The sequence below is a fragment of the Pleurodeles waltl genome, chromosome 1_2, assembly GCF_031143425.1.
Source record: "Pleurodeles waltl isolate 20211129_DDA chromosome 1_2, aPleWal1.hap1.20221129, whole genome shotgun sequence".
Lineage (NCBI taxonomy): Eukaryota > Metazoa > Chordata > Amphibia > Caudata > Salamandridae > Pleurodeles > Pleurodeles waltl.
In genome coordinates this window covers 39972027-39997231 of record NC_090437.1, presented here as the reverse complement: position 1 = coordinate 39997231, position 25205 = coordinate 39972027, and the positions used below count along the sequence as shown (strand labels likewise).

The 25205-nt window shown below is 43.0% G+C and overlaps 1 protein-coding gene across 4 annotated transcripts in view; it reads left to right on the top strand.

Annotated features, from left to right (window-relative positions):
• UBA6 (ubiquitin like modifier activating enzyme 6) overlaps positions 1 to 25205 on the top strand; it is a 610892-nt gene that overhangs the window by 136024 nt on the left and 449663 nt on the right. For all 4 annotated transcript variants that reach the window (XM_069235825.1, XM_069235816.1, XM_069235844.1 and 1 more), the window contains 3 exons: positions 14024 to 14104; positions 16087 to 16209; positions 18597 to 18720. In XM_069235825.1, the coding sequence (XP_069091926.1) occupies positions 14024 to 14104; positions 16087 to 16209; positions 18597 to 18720 (328 nt within the window). The remainder of the gene's footprint in view (positions 1 to 14023; positions 14105 to 16086; positions 16210 to 18596; positions 18721 to 25205) is intronic.

Genomic DNA, 25205 nt, shown 5'->3' with positions numbered 1-25205 from the left:
ACACTTTAATCAGATTTAAAGGTAGTCCCCATGTTAACCTATGAGAGGGACAGGCCTTGCAACAGTGAAAAACGAATATAGCAATATTTCACTGTCAGGACATAAAAAACACATTACTATGGGGGTCATTACGACCCTAGCGGCCGGCGGTATGTTGGCGGTAACACCGCCAACAGGCTGGCGGTGTTCCGCCAGCAATTATGACCGTGGCGGAATTGCCACGGTCATACCGCCGGCCCCTCCACTTTCCCGCCAGGATTCCGCCTGGCGGTCATAATCCCCAGGGCATCCCCCTGGGGATTATGAGTCCCCGACTGCCGGCCTGTCCATGGCGGTACACACCGCCATTGAAAGGCTGACAGTAAGGGGACTTGGGGTGCCCCTGGAGGGCCCCTTTGCGCATTTCACTGCCCGAATTTCAGGCAGTGAAATGCGTGACGGGTGCTACTGCACCTGCTGCACATCAGCATTGCCGCCGGCTCTATTACGAGCCGGCAGCAATGTTGATGTGACATTTCCGCTGGCCCAGCGGAAATGTCATAATAGGGAGACAGAAATACCGCCAGCAATGGCGGTATTCTGTCTCCCGCGGCCTCGGTGGTCTTTTGAAAAGTCCGCCGAGGTCGTAATGACCTCCTATATGTCCTACCTTAACCATACACTGCACCCTGCCCTAGGGGCTACCTAGGGCCTACCTTATGGGTGTCTGATATGTAGGAAAAGGAAAGGTTTAGGCCTAACAAGTGGGTACACTTGCCAAGTCGAATTTACAGTTAAAACTGCACACACAGACACTGCAGTGGCTGGTCTGAGACACGATTACAGAGCTACATATGAGGGTGGCACAACCAGTGCTGCAAGCCCACTAGCAGCATTTGATTTACAGGCCCTGGCCCCTCTAGTGCACCTTACTAGGGACTTACTAGTAAATCAAATATGTCAATCATGGATAAGCCAATTACATACACATTTTGTGAAGGAGCACTTGCACTTTAGCACTGGCTAGCAGTGGTAAAGTGCACAGAGTAACAAAAACAGTAAAATCAGAATCCAGCACACATCAACAACCTGGGGAACAGAGGCAAAAAGTTGAGGCAGACCACACCAAGGATGAAAAGTCTAACATGAGGTAAGTAAATTGTACAGTATATACACTAGCAAACAAAAACAGGTAAGTAAATAGAAAATAGTTCAAACAGTAAAAATCACAATAGGTTGCAATGGGCCTAGGGGGAACAGAAACCATATACTAAAATAGTGGAGTGCGAAAGTCGGTTTCCCACCTAGGTAAGTTTAGTGTGTAAAGGGGCACTGGGAGTGTCAGAAAACACCAAGGGTAATGAAATACCCCACCCCAGAGCCCAAGAAAAGCAGGAGTAAAACACAGCAAGTTTACTAAAACACACTAGAAGTCGTGAAAGAAGATAATGCAAGAACCAGAAGAGACGGCAAGACACCAACAATGGATTCTTGGTCCTGAAGACCTGTGGAAGAAAGGGACCAAGTCCAAGAAGCACTAAAGAGTCCAGGGAGAACAGGAGCCCCTGCTAACCATGATGAAGGTGCAAAAGCAGAACCACCGGTGAGAAGACAATGTCAGTATTGCACCAAAGAAGACAGATGTGCGTTCCTGGTTGGTGCGAATGATATCCCACGCCGGATGGATGAATGCAGTCTGGTTTGCGTCGCTGGATTCCACCAACAAGCCTTGGCACGCGCAAAGCTCTTTGTTAGTGGAAAACGGCCATGCATGGGACCAGGAGGGATCTGGTGGCCTCTACCCAGGAGGAGGAAGCAGAGGGGGCTCTCAGCACCTCAGAGATTCCTCAGAAGACCAGGCAGCATGCACAGGAGTCCCACAGCACGGGGACAAAGAAGGTACAAATGGAGACCCATGCAGCACGACACAAAAGATTCCCACTTCGTCGGAGAACCACTCAGGAAGCTGTGCTTCGGAGGATGCTGTGCTGGGGGCTAAGCTGTGCTGTGCACGAAGAACTACTTGGAAGGTCGCACACAAGCCTTAGCAACTGCAAGTCATGTGGTGCATGGGGGTACTCTCTTGCGTGGGGACACAAGCTCTTACCGCCACCAAATTTGGACAGCTGGATGTTGGGACTGTCGGAGTCACTTTAGTTTACAACTCGTGTCACTGGATCCACGCCTGTTGTCGGGAGAGGGGACCCAAGCCACCAGTCGTCAATGCAGGAAGGTGCCTGCTGAGCAGGGAAGTGACTGTCACTTTTCGGGAGATTCCTTTGGTTCTTCTGGTGCAGGTTGAAGGCAGGCAGTCCCCGGAGGATGGAGGACCTGGAAGCTGTTGCAGTTGCTGGCAGGAGCTGAAGATACAATGTAGCAGAAGTCAGCTTAGCTTCTTAGTTGAGGTTTGTGTAGCGTTCCTGGAGCAGTCAGCGGTTGATCTGTTGGTAGAAGATGAAGTAAAGGATGCAGAGGATTCCTGCTGGTGTCTTGCAATCTGAATCTGAAGAAACACCCAGAGGAGAGACCCTAAATAGCCATGAGAGGGTGTTTGGTCACCTAACCAGGTAAACACCTACCAGGAGGGGTCTCTGACGTCACCTGCTGCCACTGGCCACTCAGCTGCTCCCAGAGTTCCCTGATCATCCTGAAAACAAGATGGCAGAACCCAGGGACACTCAGGAGGAGCTCTGGGCACCACCCCTGTTGTGGTGATGGACATGGGAGTCCTTATGAAGGGTCCCTACACTGACCATGGCTCAGTCACACAAGAGGGACTTGCCCATGATCAGACCTCCTAAAACCTACATGCCCACATGCTATGGTGGGCCATATTTTATCAGGTCAAGCTATTTTTAGGACCTACTTGCCTATTCTGGCGAGTTGACAAACAACGGGTGTTCTGTTCAGTTGGAAAGTAAAGGAGCACTAAAGACGCCTTTAAATCTTGTTTTTATCTTAACACATTTGTTCCTTGTTCAGAGACAGTGGTCAAAAGTCAGTTGGTCTACTTAAAATTACCTTTCCTTCTCTGACTGCAAAATACCAGGATTTTGTAAAGTGAACTGTCTGACCTGTTGTACAAAGTGTGAAATGAAAGGCTGTACGGTGTCAGATTGTTCTAACCACACATTTAATAGCTAATAAGTCAACTGTACAAACATTTCAAGATATATTTCAGTAGTTGTGAAAGCCCTTTTTTTGTACTTCTGAGTAATTACAAAATATTTTTATAGGATGAAAACAAATCGGAACACTTTACTTGGTGATGTGCAAATTATGAATATGTTTTCTGAAACTCAACTGTCACAAATTATTGTTAATACACTATAAAGTTTTATCAGTAAAGCTGCAAGTTAATGTTTTTGCCATTTCTTCACAAATTACTGTCTGTAAATGAGAGTGCACTACCACATCTTGCCATAGTAATTTAATTATTAAAAGTGAGTGTTCAAACATAAACTGAGAAACGCTCCTTCTGTAATGGCAATGCTATTGGTAAGCTAAGAAGCAATGCAGGGATCATGTGAATCCTATATGTGGGTTAGATTCTTAGGGCTTACTTTATGAGGATGTCATGCAGTGCATCACAGCATGTCGCCTTGCTGCCCTGCGTGACAGGGAAAGGACAAGAATGCTTCATATTTAAGGAAATATGGTACATTCCTGTCCTTTCCCATGCGCTGGGCACAACGGGCTGACTAGCACCCGTGCAGGCCTCTTTGCACTACAGTGCAAGGGTGCCTGCATTGCATGCTGGATTGATTTTGTGCAGGGAGGGACACTTTCTGGCACAACAACATTCCTGGGAGTCATATTCTTCTTTCTATGTGTGCTGTGGAATGCTACACACACAGACAGAAGAAGAAACAAGGAGAAATAAGAGATATTTCTCCTTGTTACGCCTCCCCTGGGAAACTGTAAGATTTTGGCGCATCCCAAGGGTTACAAGTGCTTGTAAATCTGGATATGCACCAAAATCAATGAGCTATGCATGGATACACCCATGCAACGCCCATAGAATGACTTCCCAGGGCAGAGTAATGCAGTGCAGTGATTTGTGCTGCATTATGTAACTCCAATTTCTAGAGCCACTCAGAACCACACAAAGTGATTTTGTGTGGCTTCAGAAATATGTTTTAAGGTTTGCATCACTCTTGCACCATGTTGCTTGGTGCAAGCGCAATGCAAACAGCTTCATAAATAGACCTCACATTATACATGGAGCAAATGTTTAGTCTACTTATTCAAAAAAAGAGTTTCCAGGGGTTCACCAGGTTTTCCATTGTAGCACATTGGTCCATGCCCCTAACCCACTCCTTTTGTAGAGGGGTGATACCCATTTCCTAAAAGAACACAACCCTGTCTCATTTCTCAATGCCCTTTGGTAGGTCCACAATTCTGATATTTCTATAATTGAATCTTCTCTCTGTACTCAAAAACCTTCCTCTCTCTCTTAAATCCAGTAGCTCTGTATGGATTGAGGCCGCGGCCGGATGCATTTTGGCAGTGGCGTCATCTGAGTTTCTTGACCCTCTCGGTCAACTTAGGTTGGGCCTTTTCAGAGCAGGCTCATGTCCGCAGCTAAAATGTCAGTTTTAGCCTCCAGGGTCTTATGATTTGCTTTTATTATCAGTAAGATTTTTTTTTATCTTTGTCTTCAAAAGGATACCCTGAGAGCCCAGTGGTTTTATGTTAATTTAAGTTGTATTGCGCACGAACAACGTCAGGAGGGTTATCTCGGCGCAGGAGCCATACAGACAGCAGACAGAGATCACAAAAATGTGGCTACATTAGAACAGTACAGTTTTAAGTAATTTTCTAAATTTAGTATAATCAAGACACCGGCGTAAATTCAATAGAAGAGCAAGAGTGGACCAGACAGGAGAGGGATCTGCCATGATCGAGACTGATCTGCGGAATAGTAAGCAGCATTTCATTGCAAGAGCATAGGGCTCTTCCTGGACAATAGGAGGTAAAGTTCAAGGATAGATAACAAGGCCCTTTTCCTGTAAGCGACTTGTGAGTGATAAAGCACATTTTGAAAATAATCCCCTTCCGTACGCTCTTTAACCGTATTGACTGTCAAAGGAGATAAGTGGCTGTGTATCAACAGAATAGGAGTACAACTCAAAACCATATCTATCTCAGGAAGGGGTGCACTGTAGATGTTAAACAGTGTAGGACTGAGGCAAGAGCCCTGGGGCACCCCATTATCAAGTAGCATGGTATGAGATCTAAAGGAACCTTCATGTTGGTGAGAAAATCCTCAAACCATTGAAGGGATTTTCCACAGACAATACATTCCATTAGCCTTAGAAGTAATCCGGGATGCAACACAGCGTTGAATAATGCAGACAAGTCAAGCAGCACTAGCATAGTTGGACTATTAGCAGCTAAGGAGCATCCTATGTAATCTGTGACAGCCATTAAGGTTGTCTTGGTACTATGAAATTACCGACCCCTGATTGTGAAGGTCCAGCAGCTTATTTACTTCCAAATAATCCTTATTTTCCTATTTATCTGGCCTTCCATCAGCCTACCAAATAAGGGAAGCAACTAAATAGGTTGGTAGGTAGTTAGGTCATTACGTGCCAGATTATCTTTCTTTTGAATAGGTATAATCTGTGCCACTTTCCAGGTTGAGGGAATTTTGTCACATTTGATGGATAGATTAGGGTGTAGACAACAGGAGCAAGCATATTAAACAATGAAGCTGAAATCTTAGGCTGACAGATGTTAAGGGGAGATCTGGATTCCGCAGTGGCGAGTACCGTCTAGATACGTTCTGGTGTGTAAGTAGTAAAGCTATCCAGACTAGTAATACATTTGGTGCATGAGACATCTAAATGAAATTCATCACTCGCTTGACTCGCTGAGTTGGAAAAATTCACATAGATCGTATGGATTTTGTCTTCAAAGAGATTGGCGAAAGAATCACATAAAGCATGGGATGCCTGTATACTTTGGGTGCATGCGTGGGGATTGAGAAAAGAGTACAAAACTTTAATTCTTTTGAGGAATTGCCAGTTGCATTAATCTGATTAGAAATGTAGAGCTTACTAGCTCTTTTGATGTTGCGGTGGTAATTGGTCAAAGCTGTTCTTTAGACTTCGTTAGAAGATAAGTTATGCGTTCCCTGCCACTGTTTTTCCAGGAGTGCTCCATTTTTTATTTTTTTATTTTTTGTTGCTGAACAGGGTCTGAGGGGAACTAAGTTGTCAAAAGCCAAAGTTAGCGCCTTGTGATATTCTAGTAGCCCTGAATCTATGTCAGAAGCTATGGTTATTGTGGGGGGTATTAGAGATCTTAGCAAAGTAGGCAGACATAATCTTCCCCCAGTGTCTATTTGTCCTAGGCTTGATACGATTAGTTGCTCTGGACCTGCTAAATGAGGGATCTGAAAATGGATAATGGAGTGTTCCGACCATAGTGGCTGTTGAGTACTATCAGAGGTCAGAGAAGTAGAATTAGTCAAAATCAAATTTTGTGTGTCTGGCAACATGTGTGGGACCAACAACTTTTTGAGTTAGTCATCATAGCTAAATCAGCTACGAACTGCATACCTTCTGTGTCTTGGAGGTTCTCCCCATGGTAATTAAAATCTCCCGGCAGTAAAAACTGTTGTGAGGCCAAGATGTCGGTGGCAGTGAATTCCTTAAGCTATTGACTGAATTGATTTTTTGGTCCTGGTGGATGATAAATCAAGGCACCATGCACACATTCATTGGGTGAAACTTCAAACTTGAAGTCTCATATCTCAGCTCAATCAGTGATAAGCGAGTCTATGAGCGAGATTTTAACTGTGTCTTTAAAAGCACTATCTATCCTACGCCCTGACCTGCCATCTCTGTGTAGTCTGATCATGCGATAATTGTCACCGTGCGCCACGCAATAGCAGGTAATGCAGTGGAGTTTAGGCATGTTTCAGTGAGAAATCCGATCTCCGGCAGTGAGAAATGGAGTAGGTCCCAAAGTTCTTTTGCATTTTTAGGTAGGGACCTAATGTTTAATAGAAAGCAATTAAAGTGATTCATCGCCAGAGTTCTAAGGAGGCAGGTTGAAGTATCAGATGGAACAGGAGAAATAGTTGAGTGTTCCCTCTGGGGGCTAGTCATCTGTTAAGCAAACAACTGAGCCTTCTAAATGGTTAGGGAAGGCATTACTACAGTGGTCCACATCAGGCATCACAGATTTGAAAAGGTTCTTTTGGTGCTGCCTGGTGTTGGCTGTAAAGCCCATAACCCCTCCTTGGCGCTAGTGCAAGTCAGTTATGTGCACACCAACTCCATAGCTCCCCTTGTGCTCCATGGCAGCCAGTCTCTAAATACCTAGATACATGCCTCCTACTGTTGATGATTGTCCCAACAGGAGAAAGCTCAAGGCCTTGTCTCTATGCTCTTTGTTCACATTTGATGCAAATGTGCAATGATGGTATCCAGGAGGTCCAAGCATCTCAGCTGTTCTGATAAAACGCACAGCCTTTGTCTTGAGGTTGAGGTTGAGGTCCCAAACAGGGATCAACGGTTGGTCACTCCAATTGCATGTCTTGTGAAGCCACAAATGTTGTACTTAGTATTCATCCAGTAGTCTGCTGAAGTAGGACAACAATTATCTCATTACATGATCGCCCCTGTGACCCAGTTACTAGTTGCTGTGACCTCTTAATGTCCCCAGTGACCTTCAGCCCAGCTGTTTCATAGCTGTCAGCTGTGTGGCACCTTAACCGCAGATGTTCTCAGTTGGATAGAAGTGGCTGCAGTACTTTTTCATATATGAGCCGTTGACCTCTTCAATCCAGGCTCTCCACTGGTTCTTGTGGCACCATCACTAAGTAGCTATGGGGTCCGCCACCCCCTTTCACTTACTTCTGCCGTGCTCACAGCTCCCCATTTCTGCTGCCAGCTCCTGCTGCAGGAAAAGAGAGAGTCAGGAAGTGAGCAGTGAGCAACTGTGCCCTAGCAGGGAGGCACCCCTCAGCAGGGAGTCCAGTCCTCAACGGATCACCAGCATTGGTTGCCAGAGCCCTCTCAATCTGATGCAGTCGCCATCTTTGATTTTTCAGATGAGCTCATACACAGATTGCGGGATCAGATTGCAGCCATGGGATTCTTTCTTTCTCTCTCTCTCTCTTATATATATATATATATATATATATATATATATATATATATATATATATATATTCGATGGCATGTGTAGCTGCAGATACACATGCTGTGCATTATCCTGCCATCTAGTGTTGGGCTCTGAGTGTTACAAGTTGTTTTTCTTCGAAGAAGTCTTTTCGAGTCACGAGACCGAGGGACTCCTCCCTTTCACCTCCATTGCGCATGGGCGTTGACTCCATCTTAGATTGTTTTCTTTCCGCCATCGGGTTCGGACGTGTTCCTCTTCGCTCCGTATTTCGAATCAGGAAAGTTAGCTAATTATCGAAAATTCGACGGTAATGTTCGCGCTCGGTACCGGTTTAGTGTTAGCATATCGTCACCGATAGAAGAAGAGCTCCGGTGGCCCTTCGGGGCTTTCACTCTTTAGCGGGGCCTGGTCGGCCCAACCGCGTCCATCGTCAAAACTAATGGACCGGACCCCCTTTCGCTTCTGTCCGACGTGCCACGCGAAGTATCCTTATACAGACCAACACTTGGTCTGTAATCTGTGTCTATCACCGGAACACAGGGAGGATATTTGCGAGGCCTGTCGGGCATTTCGATCGAAAAAGACCCTACGTGATCGAAGAGCCAGAAGACTTCAAATGGAGTTATCACTGAGAGAACAGATCGGCGTCGAACAGGAGATAAGAATCTCATACAAGGAACGGACTCAGACTCCGAAAGTGAGCTACCGACGACAACGCAGAAAACTGTGAGACTCACTCCAAGATCATAAAAGCCAAGGAGATGCCACCGCCAGCAGGCCATGGCTTAACCCATCGAAAACACGGTGACCAACCATCGGCTCCGAAAAAGGCCTCACAACTGCTGAAGACATCCGACTCCGGTCGAGATTCCGTCTCCGAAAGATCTCGGCACTGAGAGTTCGACACGCCCAAGGTGAAAAAAGTTAACTCGGAACTGAAAAGACTGTTTTGAAACCTTCGGTACCGAAAAAGGCAGCCTCGGAGCCGAAATTAGGCTCTTACATAGAAGAGCACGGACTTTCCAGCCAAATGCAAGAACATAGATTTGAGCAGGAAATAAGTATGGGGGAACCAGACCATACCCAAAGGAGGCTGCATATCCATAAAGAGACTGGTAAAATACAAACTCTTCCTCCAATTAAAATCAAAAGAAAGCTGGCATTTCAGGAGTCAGAAATGCAGGCAAAGGTGGCAAGAGATAAAACACCACCACCAAGGTTTTTGCCACAGCCTTCTCCACTACATTCACCACAGCTGTCCCCGGTAACAACACCCCCAATGCAGTCACCGACAAAGACAGGGATGACACAGGATGACCCGGATGCATGGGACTTATATGATGCACCGGTCTCCGACAACAGTCCCAATTGTTACCCAACAAGGCCGTCACCTCCAGAGGACAGCACTGCATATATACAGGTACTATCAAGAGCAGCTACTTTCCATAATGTAGCAATGCATGCAGAGCCAATAGAGGATGATTTCCTATTTAACACCTTGGCATCCACCCACAGCTCCTACCAAAGTCTGCCAATGCTCCCAGGCATGCTCAAGTCTTCCAGGACCCAGTGAAAGGCAGAGCCATCACGCCTAGGTTGGAGAAAAAATACAAACCTCCCCCAACGGACCCTGTGTTTATAACACAGCAACTGACACCATATTCGGTGGTCGTGGGAGCCGCAAGAAAGAGGGCAAACTCCCAATCATCAGGAGACGCTGCACCGCCTGACAAGGAAAGTCGGAAGTTCGATGCTGCGGGAAAACGAGTGGCAGCACAGGCAGCCAATCAATGGTGGATTGCCAGCTCGCAAGCTCTACTGGCTCGCTACGACAGGGCACACTGGGACGAGATGCAACACATTATACAGCACTTGCCCAAGGAACACCAGAAATGTGCCCAACAGGTTGTTGAAGAAGGACAAGCAATTTCCAACAACCAGATAAGGTCTGCATTGGACTCTGCAGACACAGCAGCACAGACAGTCAACACTGCGGTAACCATTCGCAGGCATGCATGGTTACGGAGCTCAGGCTTTAAACCGGAAATCCAGCAAGCTGTGTTAAATATGCCGTTTAACCAGGAACAATTGTTTGGGCCGGAGGTGGACACGGCAATTGAAAAACTAAAAAGGACACAGACACGGCCAAAGCAATGGGCGCGCTCTACTCCCCACAAAGCAGAGGCACATTTAGAAAGCCACAATTTAGAGGGGGGTTTTGTATGCAAACGCCAGAGCCTTCCACCTCACAAACCAGACCCACCTATCAGGGGCAGTAACAGAGAGGAGGGTTTCGAGGCTCATACAGGGGTGGACAATTCCCAAGAGCAAGGGAAAATTCCAAAGCCCTAAAACAGGTCAAGCCAAACTGTGACTTCAATGTCACAAACCCCCAACCCCCAACACTTAACACCAGCGGGGGGAGACTTACTTCATACTACAAAAACTGGACAAACAGAACTTCGGATGCATGGATCCTAGCCATTATCCAACATGGTTATTGCATAGAATTCATAAATTTCCCACCAGATGTGCCCCCTAGAGCACGCAATATGTCCAAACAACACTTAGACCTGTTACAACTAGAAGTCCAAGCATTGTTACAAAAACAAGCAATAGAATTACTACCCATTCATCAAAAAGGAACAGGTGTCTACTCCCTATATTTTCTAATTCCAAAGAAAGACAAAACGTTGAGACCCATATTAGACCTCAGAACGCTGAATCTCTACATCTAATCACATCACTTCCACATGGTAACACTTCAAGACGTGATTCCCTTGCTCAAAAAAACAGGACTACATGTCAACGTTAGATCTCAAGGATATATATTTCCACATACCCATACATCCTTCGCACAGGAAATACTTAAGGTTTGTAATTCACGGCGTGCATTATCAATTCAAGGTGTTGCCGTTCGGGATAACAACAGCCCCAAGGGTATTCACAAAATGCCTTGCAGTAGAAGCCGCTCATATAAGGAGACAGCACATGCACGTATTCCCATACTTAGACGATTGGCTAATAAAAACCAGCACTCAGCAACAGTGTCTTCTTCACACAATACGTTATAGAAACTCTACACAAACTAGGGTTTTCTATAAATTACCAAAAATCACATCTACAACCATCCCAGATACAACAATACTTGGGAGCAACACTCAACACACAAAAGGCAATTGCTATTCCAAGTCCGCAAAGGGTACTAGCGTTCCAAAATATAGCATTAAACATGCAGCCAAACCAACACTGCCAATTAAGGTTTGTAATGAAACTTCTAGGCATGATGTATTCATGCATAGCCATTGTCCCAAACGCAATTTGAACCCATGCAGTCTTGTGAAATGCAATACTTAACTTGGAAGGTAGCCTTCTTAATAGCTATCACATCTCGTAGAAGAGTAAGTGAAATACAAGCATTTACTATACAAGAACCCTTTATACAAATACATAAACATAAAGTGGTTCTCCGTACAAATCCCAAATTCTTACCAAACGTTATCACCTAAACCAAACAGTGGAACTCCCAGACTTCTTTCCACAACCAGACTCAGTAGCCGAAAGAGCTTTACATACATTAGACAGAAAAGGGCATTAATGTATTACATTGACGGAACAAAACAGTTTCACAAAACAATTGTTTGTAGCCTTCCAAAAACCCTCATGCAGGAAATCCTATATCCAAGCAAGGCATTGCCAGATGGATAGTGAAATGTATTCAAACCTGCTATATTAAAGCAAAAAGAGATCTGCCTATTACACCAAGGGCGCATTCCATTAGGAAAAAAGGCGCCACAATGGCTTTTCTAGGGAATATACCTATTACAGAAATTTGTAAGTCAGCCACATGGTCTACGCCTCATACATTCACAAAACATTACTGTGTAGATGTGTTAACAACACAACAAGCCACAGTAGGACTGGCTGTATTACAAACATTATTTCAAACAACTTCAACTCCTACTGGCTAAGCCACCGCTTTTGGGGAGATTACTGCTTATTAGTCTATGCACAGCATGTGTATCTGCAGCTACACATGCCATCGAACGGAAAATGTCACTTACCCAGTGTCCATCTGTTCGTAGCATGAGACGCTGCAGATTCATATGTGCCCTCCCACCTCCCCGGGGGCCTGTAGCCGTTATAAGTTGAATGAAAATTGTAAATTTGTAAATAAATACTATTTTAATACACATTATGTACATACATACTTACTCCATTGCATGGGCACATTTAGCATATTCACAACTCCTACCGCACCCTCTGCGGGGAAAACAATCTAAGATGGAGTCGACACCCATGCGCAGTGGAGCCGAAAGGGAGGAGTCCCTCGGTCTCGTGACTCGAAAAGACTTCTTCGAAGAAAAACAACTTGTAACACTCCGAGCCCAACACTAGATGGCAGGATAATGCACAGCATGTGAATCTGCAGCGTCTCATGCCACGAACAGATGTACACTGGGTAAGTGACATTTTCCATATCCCCCACAGCTAAAGGAGGGAAATGGAGAAGCTCATGGGACCTTGCATACGCCGGGTGGATGCTGTCCCAGCAGGTGGTGAGAAAGAACACGCCCTACCTCATCAAACATCAGCTGCTACTACCCTTGGCATTAAACAATCTTCTCGACTCAGAATAACATCTAAACCCCTAATGTATAAGTTATGTCTGACATTTTGTTCCTTTATTTTAGTACATCATCTGTTGTTACTTAGGGCTGCCTGTTGTCGAGCTGTGGCTATCATGCATGGCACACCATTGACACACTGTATAATATAGTTTCAGATGCTCTAGGTGGATTTATTAGCTGGAGATCCATATGATCCCTTTGTGATCCAAGGGGCTGCTGCTTATTCTTTTAACATGTGATTGGTGTTCATTTTTCTTTTTCTGACTGCAAAGTGAGAGGAGTTTTTAAAGTGATCTATATGACAATCTTAGGATGACTTTTTGTGCAACATATGAATACCTGTAAATTAACTGTATGCGTGTAACAGTTAGGAATGTAAAAATAAAATTAATGATTTTTTGTAATTTTGAAATGTGCTGCAAATGGAGATTTTAATAGGATCCAAACAAATACAGTCGCTTTAATTGGTGATGCACAAATGACAAGTATTCTCTGAAACCCAATTTCCATACATTAGTGTTTGAGTGCAGTATAGTTTAATCATTATGACTGTATGTCTGTGCCAAGTTAGTGGCCATTTCAGTGGAAAGTGAGCTTTTTGTAAATGACTTTGCGCTAACACACATTGCTTTATTTACATTAAAAAAATCACCCCTCCACATTTCCATTAAAGGTAGGTGGGTCGCAAAGGTTTGTTGCTGTATGTCGTGGTTCTAAAATGTTTAGGAACTACTGGTGTAGCTTATTTGAATGCTGAGAGTCAGATGTTTCGGTACTTAGACTTAACGGCTTCGTAGCATTTAGCCATTTTGTTCTGGTTAGTGCTTCGCCTCCTGGCTAATCACCCTATGTACCTTTACTACTAGTCAATAACTACATAAGTTGTTGACCAACTTGTAGGGTACCCAAAAGGGAAGCTATTGTTTAGGCATCCTGTCTTATTGTTGACAAATATATTACTTTTAAATATGTAGGGGTGTCTGCATTCAAATGCAGTGTTATACTTGATGAGCACTTTTTTATAAAAACTTTTGTGTGTGTTCTGATTGTATATTCAAATTAATGCTTTTTTATATTTATTTACCATAAATAAACTTGAGTGAGTTGAAGATATATTTGAATAGCTTCCGATCCATCTGCCTGCAACCCTATGAAAAGCATTGCTTGGTAGAGTAACCTAGATATTATTAATTTACTTTTCTGAATGTTTGTGTCCTATCTTACAAAGTAAATAAATGTGGCATACGTACCACCTCTTCTTTTTTTTTCCCAAGTGTGTGGTGCTGACTGAAGCCAGGCTCCCTCTGCAGAAAGTGGTCAATAACTTCTGCCGGTCACAAAATCCTCCTATAAAGGTAAGAGTTAAATATTCTGTAGGGACTGTTTTAAATGTGTTTGATAATTGTTTGCTAAATAACAAGAACAGATATTTATCTGTAAAAAGTAAACATCACTTGTTTATTTCATTGAAGTTATTCTTTCTAAGGCTAGTATGATTTAATGAGTTTCTTTACAAAGGAGTTAAACAAAGAAATAACTATAGCAATAAGTGACTAGATTGGAATCAAAATGTTATGCTTTCAGTAATGTTTCAGAATTTTTATATGAATGATATATCATTGAAGATATAGTCATTCTTAGAGTGAGGTAGTTATGTTGCTAATAGGATTAAATTGCAATTGCAGATCTTGAGAAAAGTATCAAGTTAGAGTAAAGAGTGAGTAAATAAATAGACACACTTTGACCCATGTAGCTCATTTGATTTGAGGCCAGATTACAACTTGCTCAGATAATCCTGTTTTTGGTACAAATTTCTGATTGTAGCCAGAATGTCATTATAATGTAAATGCAAATAGCACCCAGTGCAGGAGGTTTTTTTCTACAGTTCGTAGCAGGTATAGTCTCATTGCACCTCACAGGTGAAAATTACTATTTTGCACAATAGATACATTCATTGACAAACTGTATGTAATTCCATATTCCAGGGTTGCAGCTTCAAATTGGGTGCAAATTGTACACACGCTAACTACCACACATGAATTGCCTGGACAGCTAGTAACTCCCTGCTACTTATTTGGTTCAGCATCCCATTGCTGTGCCTGTTTGATGTTTGGCCATTTTTGCTTTCAGATCTTCATAACCTTTAGATTAATCACCATATTAAAGTCATTATTTTACAGTGTTGTACCAAAAAACACTATTTGTTGCAGACTTTCAGTAACAAAATAAGGGCATCTTAAGTACCAAAGGTCATAGATATATGGTAAGCATGCTCTATATGCAAAACCTACATTTTATCCTCAATTCAAAAATATCAACGGAAAGCAATATTAGTTGTAATGTCTCAACTCTCAGAAATAATTAGAATACACCCTCCTCAAATAATGAGCTTTCCTTTCTCCAAAGAGGAGTTTATACATCAATTCTGGGACTCGCTGAACACCGGGCATCTAAACGAAATGTATGGAATAAGCCACAATACCTCTGCCCCATAATGTCTTAGCCTGTGAATCAAGACTGATCTCTTCATCTTTGATCTCCTATATGGTCTTCAGCCTAGTCTGAAATGAAAGAACCTGATGTAGTCCTCAGGAGAATTTAACTGCAGTAAGGAGCCTGTTTGTGAGCCACGGTCAGATAATGCTGTGTAGTTGTTTATCATGGTCTGTCTGTATAGTGCAGCTGTTGCCAGGCAATTATGTGAGCAAAACTAAAGAGGCACTATGGCTCCTCCCACAAGTTCGGATCTAGGAGTTTGTTTTGGTTGGGTAGAAGCTGTGTGCTTCTACAAAAAAAGTGCCTTCCCTCCACCAGCTGTGATAATTTTGTTTTTATTTATCCAGCTGGCTAACTTGAATTTTCTTGCAACAGCACAGAAGAGAGGAAACCAGTCATTGATGTTTAGCTCTGTCTTGACAGTGCTACTGTTGTTTGCTTTTAACCTATACCAATATTAGTCTACAGTTATTTTCTTCCACACAAATACATATTCATTCCTGTGCTATATACTGTTGTGTTTCACATTACCATACAGCACTCTTTTAAAGCCAGTATATAAATGGTCTATGTAAAAATGTAAATGGTAAATTAGGTTATAAAAACATTGCATTTTTTAATCGAGCTAATCAAGGTACTTAATATACTATGTAAACTGAAACAAACCTGAAAGGACAACTTATCTAAAGAAGTAACATTTCACATTATTTAAGTGGATTTTAGTGACGAGTTGATTTCTGTTTTACTTATTGTCCTGTAGTAACCATTTTGTTGCTATGCTGAGCAAAACTGAATTCAATAATTGTTATAGAAATGTATATGTTTCTGTTATTTCTTATAGTTCATTAGTTCGGATGTGTGTGGCATATGGTCACGCTTGTTTTGTGATTTTGGGAATGAGTTTGAAGTGCTGGACACTACCGGGGAAGAACCAAGATCAATGTTCATTTCAAACATAACACAGGTACGTGTTACTGATTTGCTTTCATTTTTGTTTTCAGGTAGCTGACAATCTCTTTCTCAGTTAAGGTCTTCTGTCTGGTATTTATAGACAGAATATCTAACATTTTGATTGTAAAAAAAGCATTGAAAGAAAAAAAACGCATTTTGGTGTTTGCAATTTTATTTCCTGCAAGTTAATGTCTGTACTTAAACAAGTGCAGTCAATTAGCCAAATTTTACTGAAACATCTCTATTTTTGCCTTTTTGTGATGGGCCAATAAAGAGAGGTAACTGTTAATCCAAATTCTGACTGTGGCAAACAAAGAAATCCTTAACATTGGCACTTATGATGTGCTACTTTTGACTTAGGTGTTTTACTTGGAGTTTATTTGATGTTATTAAGTGTAATTTTAATTTGGAATCTGTTTATTAGCAGTATCAAACAGATAAACACAGACATGTTGTAAACTCAGGGCATAAAAACTCAAACATCCACTACACCACTAACAGGAATATATCAAGAACTGTTATAAATTCAATTTATTGCTGTTCCCACTTTTTTGAACTTATAAAACAACCACAGTGGCTGTTTAGAGCCCATCGTAGGAAAGAGATAGGAGAACGACATTAGTAAAGTAGAACCGATAATACTGACCCGATCTCTGCAGGAAGTGATCCCCAGGGCTGCATATTCTTAGGATTAAAAACTTGCCCCATGCTTGGGGTGCTCAACTCATCAACCCTCTCTGGTAGTTTTGTGGTCAGTTGTTCTGGACCATGAGGCATATTATCCAGAAATGCCCTCGCTGAATTCTGCTGGACTTTTTTCTACACTGGATATCCCTGCAAAGTCACCCTTCCATCATGGGTTATGCTCAAAGCACATCACTGTTAAAGTTAAAATCTGGAAAGAATAGCCAGTGTTGCATCCTCAACAGTATATTACTTCTCCGCACAAGTGCTTGTAGAATTTTATCCCTCGGCTTTGTTGAATGAATTACCATCATTGTATTGCCAGTGCTTTCAACTTTCACTGATTTATGCGAGAGTCTGTTTACCAGTATCTCTGTCATCCTTCCCTTCCGGCTGTAATCCCAGAAGCTCAAGCAGTTGCTCTAAAATATTCCTTATAATATTAATGTTCAGGACATTTGCAGAACACCAAGTGGTGGGCCTTTCTCAAATTATCTAATATAGCAAATCTGTCTTCGAATAACAAGCCATCCAGTGTGTTTTTCCTAAAGAACTCCAACTTTCTCAGCGGTCTTCATCACTACATTTGTTAGCCTCCACATCATACTGACAACTTCATCTTGTTTTTTTTCCTACAGTCACCATTCTGCTGGTCAGACCCTCCTGCTCGCTGTCATACTGTCAGATACAGCTGATTCATTGACAACAGTTACTTTCAGTAAATCTGAGACAGAGGTGTCTGCAGGGCACAAAAGTACTCACGCTGAGTGGGTGGGAAGTCTGGGGGCGAGGGGTTAGTTGCTTCTTCTCCCATTAGGCGAATGCCACAGGTAGAAACAATATGACTTTGTGCCAGTGATTGAGGATGCGCAGGGAATAGAGTCCTCAATGAAGTCTCCAGCTGCAGGATTAGGGCTTCCATGTTTTTCAGAGCAGGCACACTGTTCCCTCCGACTCATTCTTCATCCCCTGCTCTCCACACATGCCTTCCACAGACCGTGGTCATGGTTAAACCACAGCATTTCTCCTTTCTTTGGCTGTCCATGGCTAGACTTTGGTCCACAGTAGGATCTAGCCCTTCCAAGACCACTCCTATCTTCCCCACCCCCCCCCCCCCCTCCCTCAAGGGGAAGTTGGTTGTGGGGCAACGGCAACAGCAGGCTTGTGTTGAGGTGTTACACTGAAGGCAGGCCAACGGAGACATGGGAGGCTGCAGGGCTTTGTCCTGTCACCAATTCTTAATTTAGCTTCTTTTAGAACCCACAGCTTTATCTTCACTGCACTCAGAGTAGTGTGGCTCACCAGCACTTGGAATCAGACAAGAGAGCAGCTTAACAGGGACCTGGCCCAGAGCACCAAATGGCTGCAGACATCTCAGAGCCCCGTTGGCCCTGTCCCCCATACATAACCTTTTAAGATAATTGGTGATGTTAATAGTTCAAATAACAAAACATATCAGTTATCAGAATATGCGGTCTGTAACAGATGTTTTGATGTAATTTTGTGGAATACTAGATTGTGTAGTTATCACTTGGAAATATTTAAGTATATTTGGAGTGGGAATATATTTTATGAAGTGAACACTGTTTTTCATGGTGCCTCAAACTACTTAAACTGTACTGTGTCCCCACAATATTTAAATGCTTTATGTTTCTTCTTTAGAAATCTGAATTACAACAGTCACAATTTTTATTTCATTATTGTTCATTTCCACAGTCTGATCCTGGCATTGTCACGTGTCTTGAAAATCACCCACACAAGCTTGAGACTGGGCATTTAGTAACCTTTCGTGAAGTTAATGGCATGTCGTCTTTAAATGGATCCAAACACCAAATAACAGGTATTCTGTAAATGGTGCTACTGCAGTGCTTCCATGAAGCACAAAACCATTCTTTTCCTATTCACTGTTGTGTATTTTTAAAGCTAGTCCAGCTTATGTGTGCACATAGTGAAATGTGTTGAACTATTGGAAATGCAGCCAGGTGCCACTCTGTACGCAAATCAAAGAACACTCTTGAATTTTTGGAATTGTGAAGGTCCATCATTCACAGCAATAGCAGCTGAGGAATCCTTATTTCTGCTTGTAACTGGTGGCTGCCTTTGAGTGCGTCAAACAAAGTCAGCTGCACTGCTTGTTCACTATGTTTTTGTTACTTTCAGTATTCAGTGTTTTTAATGTGTTACCGGTATAAAGAAAAAGCTTTAGACTTGAAGTGCTGTAAAATAATCCGAGCCAATGGTCATCATTTTAGTTACTTTAATAATCCATCATGCTACCAGTCACCTACTGCAAGGAGCCATAAACAAAGCAAGCAATGTATCTTGGTAGGCAAGGTCTCCATGAACTGTGACAACAGTGTATGACCCCCTTATTCTGAAAAATAGAAGAATGAGGAAGGTAATTGGAGGCATGTATTACAAAACTGCCCCATATTGGACATTGGTTTTGGCCTTAAGATTTTCTCTTGGCTTACATCCTCTTTTCCCTTTTGTAATTTGTATGTAAATGAGAGTATTGGTCATGTTAAGAATAAAGACCAACATCCATGAAAGTGTGACTGCTTTTTGAGATGAGATTTATTGGATAGAGCCTGCTTTTGGCTTCCTTCTTGGCCATAGGTGAGAGTTGTTTAGTAAATTCCTGTCCCACATTTGATTCTTGCATGTTATCTTTTTTTTAAGACATTCCAAAGCACTACAGTTTTCACAAGCCTCAGATATCAAGTGTTTGCATTTCGAGGGTAGAATAAATATTCCACCTACCTGCAATATTTCACAGAACAAGATGAAATCAAGCCCAGCTTCTTTGACGGAGAGCTGTATAACTATTGCAGTGATTCTATGAGCAGTATTCCATTGTTGTGGTCTCTGGCATGGGAATAAGTAGCTAATAAGCAGATTTCCAAAGCAGGCTCCCTTTTGCCTCTCACGAGTGTCAGGGCAGTTATATTGTTGAAAGATGGATACTTGCTGCTTGGGGTATTGTCCAGATTGAGCAATTTGCCAACTGCACCAAATCCAAGCACCTAGTTTGTATATTTTGAATGTACAAGGTCCGGGCTCAGAAGATGACACAATCATTATTAAAGAAACAGGTAGGGCAAAACGTCTTGCACCTTTCCAATGTTACACAGAATGTTAGAGAATTTGCTCATATATCCCTTTGTTTGATTACTCTTGGACTCTCTCACCCATTATGATTCTTGGATGTTCAATATCTGTTGAGGAATTGAATAATGAGACGTGTTGTGCATGACATCTTAAAGGGCATAATTCGAGACCCATTTGTGTTATTGCTAACCTTTTGTGGCTTGGGCTCTGAAGATATTGGCCTTATCTATTTTTGGTTCTCTTAATTTGGCCTACAGGGTTATGCCCTTACAAAAACAAACATCTACTGTTTTCCTCTGGGCTACTGGTAAGAAATCTGATTCTTTGTGTTCTGTCAACAATGTTTTGTTGGAGCAGACAGAGTCACAGTCATAACTGTCTGTTTTAATGCTTATGAAAACACACCTGTGAGTTTGTGATTTCACTGCAAATTGCCATATAACCTTTCCTCTTGTTACTGCAGGGAAAGTTGAATGTGTTGCATAGTCAGTACCATTGAGAAGTTATCACTTGTTCTGACATGCTTTATGATGTCCAGCATGACAAGAATGAAACATGTGTTCAACCAGTTGATCTTTAGCACTTAAAGTTAATGAACTCATCCTGTTTCAAATTAGGTGTAACTCAAAACATGTCTTATATGGTCTATACAAAGATCATGATCGGGTTGCTTCAAAATAAAATTGCTGCATAAGTTATCATACGTATGTCCTTCCATCTTATTGACCCACAAATAAATAAATTAATTTTCATGTTAGTTGGTACTGTCATTCTTAGTAACTGTGCCCAAGATGTATCAAGATAACCTCTTGAACCACTTGTCCCTTAACAGTGAAAGTAATTTTAGCCTTTCCCTAGTGTCCATTTCTTGCTTTAGATGGATGGGAGAATTTGACTCCAGTCATTTCAATTTTAAACTTGAAAGGTTGTTCGGTAAGGTTTAGTATTTGCCATCTAGTCCAGTGTGCCCGGTGTATTGAAATTCCATGCAGCCCTGTATTACAGTCTAGGCATTCCTTCTCTTGTACTATACTGTTGCTCAAAGTCACAGAAGCTTCACTGATAGCCATAAACATTAAAATAACTCCCCGCTGTGTCCTTGTACCCCAGAGCACTTTCCATAGATGTATTGCCCATCTAAATGCCACAGTGTCAGTGTCCATCTATCCTTATGATGAACTGTAATAGCCTAAGATAAATGTTTTTTTGTGTGCTGAAAGTAAACTGGTGAACTCCCATAGAGCCATTTCAAGCCCAGATTGCAGCATGGGATGAACAGGATGAAAAAGAAGGAAAAAATGCAGTCTGATAGGCTGAAAGTGAAAGGTGAGAAAAATTATCCTGTCTCTTTAAGACTATAGGAACGTCTCCTACCCAAGCTGCAATATACTGGCAGTTCCTCACAGAATCCGTTCTTTTTGTTACAGAGAAATAGTATGGGAGGGAGGCAGGTCATTTATGATTTCAATAAGGATTTCTCGGATGCAGAACTAGTACTACAAGTAAGTACTTTTTTCTGCATTGTAGGATCTTCATTGATGGTCGTAAACGTTAGAACAGAGTAGCAAGCTAGTTTTATTTGCCATTAGGAAGCTGTTGGGCAGCAGCAACACACAGAAAAGACACCAATCAAGTGTATAGAGTGTAGTTTGACAAATTTCAGTTTCTCTATTTAAAGAGAATTCTCACAGTTTCGTGGTCTATTCTAGCATCAGCCTATGTTTCTAAATCTAAACAACAGTGTCTTGTGAATGAGTGGATCGATATACATGTTGCTGCTTTGCGGATGTCAGCGGTTGGTATATTTCTAATCCAAGCTTAGCTGCTTTTCCTCTGGGCGAGATAGCCTTAAGGCTTCCATGGCAGATGTTTGCTAGCTAATTGGTATCATAATGTGATAACAGACTACTATCCATCTAGCAGTAGCTTGTTTGGTTGTAGCTAGATGCTGCCTGATTTAGCCATTGTTAACAAATAGTTGCTGCTTTCTATTTCTCAGGTCCTTTATTTTTCTCTAGGTAGAAGTGAAGAACTCTTCTCATAACTAGTAAATGGAGGGTCCATTGTGCTGCTGAGTAAGCCTTGACAAAGAGTGTAGGCAGAGTATTAGTTTGAATAATATGAAACTAAGAAATCTCTTTTGTAAGGAAGGAAGGATGGGTTCTCATTATCACCCTTTCAGAGCGGAAAACAACGTAGGGCTAAACTGTTGATCAAGCTAGCAACTCACTCACTGTGTTGGCAGTAGTGATGGCAGCTAAGAAAGCTGCATTTGAGGAGAGATGCTGCAATATATTCTTGTATGTTTGTGCAGAAGGGTAGCCCGTCATCTTTGACAGCCCAATATTCAGCTACATGGGGCAGAAGGAGATCCAATTGATAGATACTTTCTTGAGAATACATGAAGGTGGCTGTTTCGTGGAGTCGCAGGACGCTGCTAGCGTGAGCGGAGGGACGGAATCAGGGTGCACAGTGGGCGCATCAACAGCGGCCGCAGTGAGCAGGCGAGGGGCTTCAAATTTGGTCCCCTGTCCCTTGGCCCTCTGGCCTCCCCCTGCCCATCAGCCCCCCACCCCCTGCACACACAACCACTGCCCCCAGCCCTGGATTGTTTTCTGCCCATCTTCCTGGTTCCTGGCAGTCTCAGTCAGCCTTTGGCCATTTTTGGCGACGGAGGGTCCCTGGAGGGGCCACGTGAGCCCTGGTCTCTGGTTTGGCACAGCTTGAGCACCTGGAATTGTGCCCTGGATAAAGAACGCATTGGCCTGGCGTTGGATGATCTTCTCAGGTCCGGAGCAGCGTGATGAGCAGAAGCCCTAATTTGGGCTCAAGGCAAATGACTAGTGACTAGTGGTACTGCAAGCAAGGCCAAGTGGGGTGGTGGTGGACGGAAGCTTAGGCTGCAGGCGACTAGTCGCTGGCAGAGGCTGCTGGCGTTAGGCTAGTGCGGCTTGTCAGGGCTGTGGTGCCGCACGTCGTCCTGCCCCCTCACATTCCGCCCCCAAAATTTCCTCCAATTTGAAGGAAGAAGTGTGGGATCTGATTGGGCTGTGAGGTCTGGCAAAGAAAGAAGGGAGCATCCCAACTCTCAAAAACACAAGAAATGCCACCATCGTGATGTTGTACACAACCTCACTCCGCATTTGTCACCGGCTCCCGATGAGCAGACTTACTGTCTTTCTCCCAGTTCGATCTCGGTATCTCCTTCAGTGGTCGTTGAACTGTTTCATCCCGTAGTTTCGAACTTCCTGCTTCCTATCCGCCTCACTTAAGCTCCTTGAAGTCCTGTGAGTCTTTTCTTTTGGCGTATTTTAAGAAGAAACCTAAGTTTGAACCTAAAGCGAATGGTGAGTGTATCCAGCCAGCGTCAGGTCTGGGTGAAACCTCGGCATCTGTAGTCACTGATGCCTCATCCGCAGTGTATAGATCTCTGACAACAGATGTGCTATTCATCGTCCTGTCTCACCAGTTATCTTTGCGAAACCTCAGTGATCATCAATCCCCTCTGAGGCAATGGACTTCGCCTTTCCTCAGTTAGCCTCTCAAGAAGAAGTGAGCCATTCAATGTCACAGGAGGGCCAATTGGCTGTGATTCCACCGAAGCATGAGCTCTCTCCAATAATCTTGAGACTACTCCTTTGATGCCAGAGAGCAGGTGTCCTCTTTAGCTGCTCCCCCCGAAGCTTCTTATCAGCAGGATCAGCAGGTCGCCAGCTGTCGAGATCGTCTGCAGGATTACAGTATCGCCCCCTGTTTTGGGATGATAATTTGATTCAGGGGATTGTGATTAGGAACGGGAGCTCGCAGCAAACTCTCATAGTGATCAATGTTTATATTGCTCCTGGAACAAAGGAAAATGGGGAGGCTCTCCAGACTGATGCAGATTTTGGGTGATCTGGCTGGGGAATATCACTGTGCTGATTACCTCATAACTGGGGATTTTAATACAAATTTGTTTCAGGACACTGTAGAATCTCATGAAGGCTCTGATCTTTGTAACTGCAAGTTAGTTCCTGAACAACTGACGCACTGTCCTTTGGGCGAGTGTGTAGTAATGCATTTAAACAGCACGGTCCTTAAAGTTTGAATGGCCGTTCGTGTGACGATGCCCCTCCTTGTTGGATAAGATTGGATGGAAAATCCCACTCTTATTTGGACTACACCATTTGTAACATTGAATTGTTTCCCCTTATTGAAAAGTTCTTGATTTCCTCCCGGAGCGAGAGTGACCACAGTCCCCCAATTGTAACTATAAAATCTAGTTTTCATTTTCATGATGTTTTGTGGGCTGTGGGTGGTGGCGTTTGTTCCAAGTCACTAAAGGGCATAAAATGGAACATTTCTATTACCGGCACGGTATTAGCTGAATGTGTTAATTTTCTCGACTCTGATGGATCTGGTTGTATGTCCCCAACTAAGTTATGGGCTACATTTTCTTCATTCTTATGGTGAAGGTTTCATAAACCTGTTCGTAATTGCACCTCATTCTGGCTCTCTGCTATTTTTAGGGAAACTAGGAGCTTAAAGAAAGCGCTCCATAGACTAGGAAGGGCAATTAGGAAGAGCCCTGACTCTGAGTCTCTGCTAATTAGATATAAGGAACTGAGGAAAGGCTATAGGACTATAAGAACTGAGGAATCAGACCCACCTCAATCAGTTTTGGGCTAAACTTTTAAGTGCGAGTAAGGATCCAAACTCTAAAAAATGTTGGTCCCTCATTAATAATCTACAAAATAATCAAAGGGGTCTTGGTACTGTTGATATCTCTGAAGGGGTTTGGACGTCCTACTTGTTTAGTCATTTCTCTGCAAGCGAACACACAGGGGGCTCACTGCACCACTGCAAGTGTTGTTCCTAGTCCTCTGTGATTGCGTTTCCCCCTCATTGAGAGATGACTTTTGTTCAATCTCGTCTCCTTTGTATTATTTCTAGGGCAAAGCGAGAAGGACCCCTGGGTCCCAACGGTCTTCCACAGATGCTGTTCTAACAGGATTCTTCGTTTTGGGCAGTTCATCTTACACATCTGTTTGAGTATTGTATTTTGACCTCAAGAATTCCTGAGTCTTCTTTACCTGCAATACAAAAGCGGTTCAAGGACGGATCCAGCTCATTTTAGGATGATAGCCCTGCTTGACAATGAGGCTAAGTTTTATGCCAGTCTTCTGTTGCAAGATATTCGTGCCTGGGCTGAGTCGAAGGGGCTAATTCCTATTG